At 50.7% G+C, this 6,592-nt stretch overlaps 1 protein-coding gene across 5 annotated transcripts in view; it reads left to right on the top strand.

Moving 5' to 3' along the window:
• The first annotated feature begins 629 nt into the window (after positions 1 to 629).
• The window catches only part of LOC121167221 (sodium channel protein type 8 subunit alpha-like), a 108,332-nt gene continuing 102,369 nt past the window's right edge, over positions 630 to 6,592 (top strand). For 3 of the 5 annotated variants that reach the window (XM_040996624.1, XM_040996622.1, XM_040996621.1), the window contains exon 1: positions 684 to 959. In XM_040996624.1, coding sequence (XP_040852558.1) covers positions 684 to 959 — 276 coding nt within the window. Of the gene's footprint in view, positions 960 to 6,592 lie in introns of all 5 variants that reach the window. The other 2 variants (XM_040996623.1, XM_040996620.1) reach the window with 1 other exon arrangement.

Raw genomic sequence — 6,592 nt, 5'->3', positions numbered from 1 at the left:
CCAGGGATGATGCCTCCAGTCAGATGTTCTACCACTTGGTAAACGGAACGATCACCAAGCAGGTGACAGAGAGCTGCTTCATCTATGTATTGCACCTGTGAAGTTTTGAAGGGCCTTGTTTTGTTTGCTGCAACTGAAATTTGAGATTGTGGGCAGTTTACCTTTGTGCTGCCCTTGAAAGGGGAGAATGGTTCCCTGGGGAGGGCACGCCAGGAAGGGAAAGTGATGGGAGCCTCTCTGGACTGCTGTGCATACTGGCTCTCTGTGGGGCTTTTACATGGGTCTCACCAGTGTAGCATATTAACCCCCTGAGAGTGTGGAATGTGGTTTTGACTTTTGTTTCATTTTGGTGGCTGTACCCGGCAGCTTTTGCAGTAAGTAAATAAATGTCAGGCCTACTAGGCATTCCCTGGCTGGCCACACCCCTGCAGGGTGGTAGTGAGTACTGCCCAGTGCATTGCCACTGCAGAATTTCTGGAAAGAGAAAAATACTAATAATCATAACAATAATAATAGCCGTGGCATGGGAGCGGCTGTGTGTCGCCCAGGTGGTAAGCAGGGGCTGCGGGCATGGCCCACTTTGAGAGCTGTCGTTGATGCCTGCCAACTGTGTTGCTGTTTCCCTGCAGAGCTGACCTGCCCTGGACGCAGCCTAACGCACGAAGCTGCTGCAGGATGAGAAGATGGCAGCGCGGCTGCTCGCACCACCAGGCCCTGACAGTTTCAAGCCTTTCACCCCCGAGTCGCTGGCCAACATCGAGAGGCGCATCGCTGAGAGCAAACTCAAGAAGCCACCCAAGGCCGACGGCAGCCACCGGGAGGACGATGAGGACAGCAAGCCCAAGCCCAACAGCGACCTGGAGGCGGGGAAGAGCTTGCCTTTCATCTACGGGGACATCCCCCAAGGCCTGGTTGCCGTGCCCCTGGAGGACTTTGACCCTTACTATTTGACGCAGAAAGTGAGTTGGTGGAGGAGGAAGAGGAGGAGGAGGAGTGGCCACGTCCCCCTCTACCCGCCCTCCTTTTCCCATCAGACTTAGGGGAGAGGGGCGAGAAGGAACTGCACCCCATCGTGCTAAGGATAAGTGGTCCCCCCTTTTGTCTTGGTGCTGTTTTGTGGGGAGGAGCTTGCGTTTTCATCTCTGCCCAAGGTCATTCACGGGTCATGGGGTTTGTTGGCTCTGTGACTAACACTGCAGCCTCTGGCCCTGTACCAGTGGTGGGAAAGAGGCTGTGAGTGAAGCAGAACTGTTTCTGCAAATCCAAAAGCGATAGGGTAGGGAGAGCCTACAGAGGCACTCACAGGCAGGCAGCAAGGGGTCACTGCAAGGGCCGGGCCAGGCTGATGGTCATCAACCCCCTCGGTGACCTCAGAGCAGAGCTATTGGGGACAGGCACCAGTACTATGGACCAGGGAGGAAACGCAAGGACCCTGAGACTGGATTGATTCTTGCCCTAGAACCAGTCCTGTTCATCCTCAGGAGGACACAAATGAAGAAAACAGAACAAAACAGAGCACCTGTCTTCCTTTGACCAAGGGTTCCTAATTTCCCCAGCCAGTGTCTGGGCACGCCTGGAGGTTTCTTTTTCATGATTGTTTTCCAAACGAGGCAGCAAGGGGAGACACTGAGTCTCCTAGGTGCCACTCCTCAGGACTGACTTCACATACCGTCCCAGGGGACCCTGCACGGAACAGGTGTCACTAAAAGAGATTGCTTGGGTTTTCCAGGTGACAGGGGCAATGGCTTGGTATAATTGTCTGTTTGCAAATAGAAAGCTTAACTGACTCTGTTAACAAAAGTGCCCTTATCAACTGCCCTCAACTTGACTTCATCTTTCAGTGTTGGATGGCACTGAAAGATGCCCTCATAAATGCGACAGAGGTTAAGACCAGGCAGATCCATCTCTTGACTTGGCCCTAGCCACGCAATAATGTTTTAATCCGGGATGACAGAGGAAATTCAGACGCTACGTGCTCCTTACCCACACCCGTCAGCTGTAGCCCAGCACGGTTCCATCCTAGAAAATGGGGAACCCCAGGAAACCCTCTTCCACTGAGAAATCCAGGAAGTACAAGTAACAAAACATGCCATGATCTGGAGTACAGTAGATACAGTAAGAACTTTTAGTTCGTAATTCTCCAGGTTTGTTGTTTTCCATTTTTCCTTTTTAGTCTAAAGAAAAACTTCTCTGAAGAAACTCGTGACTTTTAGCAAGTCCCTTCATTCCTTGGGGCCTTATTCTTTTTTCAATGCAAATGCCCACGAACTTCCATCTTCTTAAAATACAGAAATTGTCAGAGCTCTTCACTGTTAAAGCCCAGTTTCCCTTTGTGGCTGTGTCCCCCGCTCCCTGCCGCTTTCTGGGCCCTACCTCTTTCTGGTCTCCCCATGGCCCCCAGCAGTTGTCAGCAACCTGGCATGGGAATGAGGACTCCCAAAGTTACCACCGTCGTTCCTCAGATGGCCTGAGCTCCATGGGGAGCCAGTTTGTCGGGGTGCAGCGTCTGACCTGACCGTGTCTGTTGGCCCTACTACAAGGGGGTTGTTCCTGCACATGCTCGCCTCTTAGTTGTATTTGTAACCCTGTTGTTTCTTTTCTCAAGGATTGGTTTGTTTTTATTTGAGAGGCAGAATTTAACTGACAGAAAAGAAGAGACAGAGAAAGAAATCTTCCATTTGCTGGTTCACTCCCCACATGGCTGCAGTGGCCAAAGCTGAGCCGATCAGGAGCCAGGAGCTTCTTCTGAATTTTCTACATGGGTGCAGGGGCCCAAGGACTTAAGCCATCCTCCACTGCTTTCCCAGGCTGTAGACAAGGAGCTGTATCAGAAATGGAACAGCAGGGATTAGAACTGGTGCTCATATGGATTGCCTGCACTGCAGGCAGAGGATTAGCTTTTCAAGCCACTTAGCTAGCCCCCATGGTCCTTGTTTTTGAAAGATTTAATGTACCCCCATGCAGAAGTGTTTGTAAGATGTCAGTGCACAGCTTCCTGATTATGGCCCAGCAAGTGGACACCAGGCTGAGAAGGCACGCTGCTGGTCCTGGCAAGTACTAACTGTCCTTTGGAGTGAAGGCTCGTTTTTCAGTCAATCAAAAATAATATGCTTGCTCCAGTGGGTTCTCACACTTTCGCTGGCATTGCTAGCACTTCTTACTAATTAGGCCTTACCAGGCTAAAGAAGCAAGGCCTCTGCTACAAGGACGCACACTGGGAATCAACCTACAAACCAACAAGCTGTACAGCTAGAATTCACTTGAAGGGGATGCTCCTGTCTCTTTTTCCAGGGCTGCCTTAAATAACCCTTGGCCAGTGGTTCACTCTGCCAAGGTTGTGACACAGCCCCTAAGGTTGTGTGGGACAGCTATTGGCTTAGCTGTCCCAGGCTTCTGCGACCCCACGGGCAAGCCCTGTGGATTGTCCTATCTGAGTGTCCCATCCCTCCCATCCCTCCCACCCCTCCCTCTGCCTGCTACCAGTTTATTCTCATTTCTCCTTTCTCTGGCTGGCTCCTTTACCAGAGACACTTGCATTTAATGAACAGGTTGTCTTTAACTTGATGGATTCCCTAATTTAAAAACTCAGAGGTGTTCTGGAACAAGCTGCCCTTCCACACCTGCCTCTCCTGCCCATGTCTTTTCCGTGTGCATGGCTGGTAGAACTCCGCAGGCGTCTCAGGCCCACCCCGTGTGTTCAGCACCCTCCCAAACCCCTTTGCTTTTTATCTCCCACCTACCGTTTCCTCGGCCTATTGACACTTTAATGCTATGACCTGCTTTCTGCTGTGGAATCTGTCGTTTCCTCAGTGTCCGTTCTCAGTCCATCACTCCCCTCCCTCACTCCTTCTAGTCAACCCAGTTAAGGACTTCGTCATCTCTGTTGTTCCAAGTGTCTCTATCTTGGCTACATAAAGTGTTCTCCAGTGCTTCTTAAGAGCATGCAGAATTGTAAACGACCCAGGACACTCCTAAAAGCTGTCTTATAGAGGCTGGGAAGAGGCCTGCCCCGTCCCTCCCATTTCTTAGAACTGCTCCTTCATATCCCTGTGCTTCTCACTTCATTGATATTGGCTGCTGGAAGAGAGTGTTACAGATCAAAATGCAGTTTATAGCACGAGTTGGTGTGCCTTTGAATACGATGCATACCTGTTGGTGAAGGAAGGAAGGGAGGGAGGGAGGGAGGAAGGACGGACGGACGTTGTGTGGCTTCACAAAGTTCATTTCATCTCCAGCTCTGAGTGTGTTCCTTATCCTGACAAGTGGCCCCATTAGAATCCTGAAAAGCTGCCATTTGATTCGCTTGCTCCTCTTTGTGCAGATTTGACAAGGTGTCATGAAGCTTGCCAGGAGTCAGCGGCACTGCTGTGGTGAATCCGGGGATAGAACTCTTGTCTCCTGCCCCTCCGCTTGTGACAGCATGTTGTGTTCATTGGGCTGTCAGCGTCAGTTGCTTGGTCCTTCTGAAGCCGAGTGGGCAAATAGAACAGGAATCTCCATCCTCATCGATGTTGTTAGGAACCCCTGTGAGGAGGTCCCTGGGAGGTGCTGCCAGTGCTCCTGGAAAGAGGATGGGCTTTGTGTGAAAGCCAGTACGACAGCTTCCTACACAGTTGCTCTGAGCCCTCTGGCAGCCTAAACCTGTCCCAGGTCTGGGCTCAGCAGACCTGCTCCTTCAGTCAGCTGCACCTGTGACCTGCTGCGGCTCCGAGCTTTACCTCTCCACCTTTTGTTGCTTGTCAAAGGAGCATCCCCGGCTGGGCCCAGAGCACCTGTTCCCCACTTTGCCTCTTATTTGTCCCAAGCCAGCAGGCCATGCTCCACAGAGCGAGACCTGCATTCGTCTTTCTCAGTGTAGTGTTTCCCACCCACTTTCTCCTCCAACTAAGTCCTGGCACACAATACTGAATGTTGTGTTGTTTCGCATCATCTTTTGACGTCCCACCAATTCGTCTGGGCCCAGTGCGGACCCCACTTCCTCCCCACAGCTTCAGTTGTTTGTCTCCAGCAGCACCAGTTGTTGCTTTAGAATCGTGCTAATCCATTAAGCCCTTTAGCCCTGTCTTGGGCAGGAAGCCACTTTTTAGGTTGAACTCAGTGTTGACAGCCTTCTCCTGACCACACTCGCATGAGTTCCACCAGCTTCCTCAAGCAAAGAACTCTTCAGTGTTGCACACACACACACACACACACACACACACACACACACACACACATTCCCAGGAACTCCAGGCGGAAAATTCTTCCTGAATCCATGTCACGGACTTGCAGCAGGCACAGAGCAGAGAGGGGCGGTTGGAGCAGGATATGTGTTTGCTCCCTGTGACTTCAAGTGTTGCTCATGACTCGGGCATTGCTTCTCTTCCATGACAGACCTAGTTGCTGCTTTTTGTCTGAAATAAAAACTCAGTGTTTTAAAACAATCATTAATTTTGTTGTTAAAAAGAGGGACTTTTTCCCCCTCCTCAACCACATTAAGGAAACAAAAGGATGTTGCAGTTGCTTTATTTGCCGACTCTGAGAGTCCTTGACGATGTGGGCCATTTTCGGGGTGATGGATTGATTAAGGGTGTGCAGGGGCGGGATTTTGTCTACTCTCTGAGTATAGCAGGCAGGAAAGGTGATTCAGGCATCCTGAGCTAGATCCCGCTTTCCTAGCCTTAACGTCTTCTGATTGGATCCTCATCCAATTCCAAGTGACCTTGGACATGGCCTGGACCGATTTATAAGGATCTCGGTTTCCATAGAAAGTTAAGGTGATGCCTACAGGTAGTGACACACCTGTCTCTCAGGATGGCAGTTAAGTTCCCTCCGGGCCTGTTGTCCCACCCAGCTGCTTTTCCACCTTGGTACTTGCCACTCTCTATCTTTTATATTTATTTCTTGCTGCTCTTCTCATGCCGTCACCATTTGCAGTGGTGCCTGCCCTGTAGTAAGCATTCAGTGTTTGCATGAATGAATCGCATGAGATAATGCTTACGAAAATACCATGCACTTCTCTAAGAGTTGTGGGTGAAGACATCAGGAACCTTTTCCCTAATGGAAAAAAAAACCTCCTCATTTTCCAAAATGAATCCTCAAAGGGAAAAAACAAAAAAAAAAAAACTATGACCAGGATGTTTCTTTCTTCCCTGAAGCATTGGTTTTGTTTAGGAGCTGAGCAGGAGGGTCGGGGCGAGATTCGCTAAGGGAGGTTGTTTCCGAGGAACACCGCGCAGGCGCTCAGGGAGCCTTAGGCTCTGCAAGGGCGTGGGATAGGTCATTGGGGAACAGCCGCTGCGCAGGGCCTGAGTCACTTCTGCTTGATTAGTCACGAGTATGTACAGAACAAAGACCCTCCTAAGCCCTTTCAAGTCCACTCTCATTACACTCACTGCCCGTCGCTTGCCCGCCTAAGTTTGGTCCCCCTCCCGCTTCCATTCACCGTAAAGGAAAGGAGGCAAGCGGAAGTGGAACGCGTGCTGCGTAGGTTGCCTCAGAAAATGCAACTCCTTTACTTGACCGACAGGTCCTGGGCACTTCCCACACGTGTGAGACGTGCCGTTCTCTTGAGGGAAATAAAGGCCTTTGTTCAGTTCTATGGGGCTTATGG

The sequence above is a fragment of the Ochotona curzoniae genome, unplaced genomic scaffold, assembly GCF_017591425.1.
Source record: "Ochotona curzoniae isolate NIBS_2020 unplaced genomic scaffold, NIBS_Ocur_1.0 patch35, whole genome shotgun sequence".
NCBI lineage: Eukaryota > Metazoa > Chordata > Mammalia > Lagomorpha > Ochotonidae > Ochotona > Ochotona curzoniae.
Note: the sequence above shows the minus strand (reverse complement) of the source record. Positions and strands in the feature narration are given on the sequence as shown.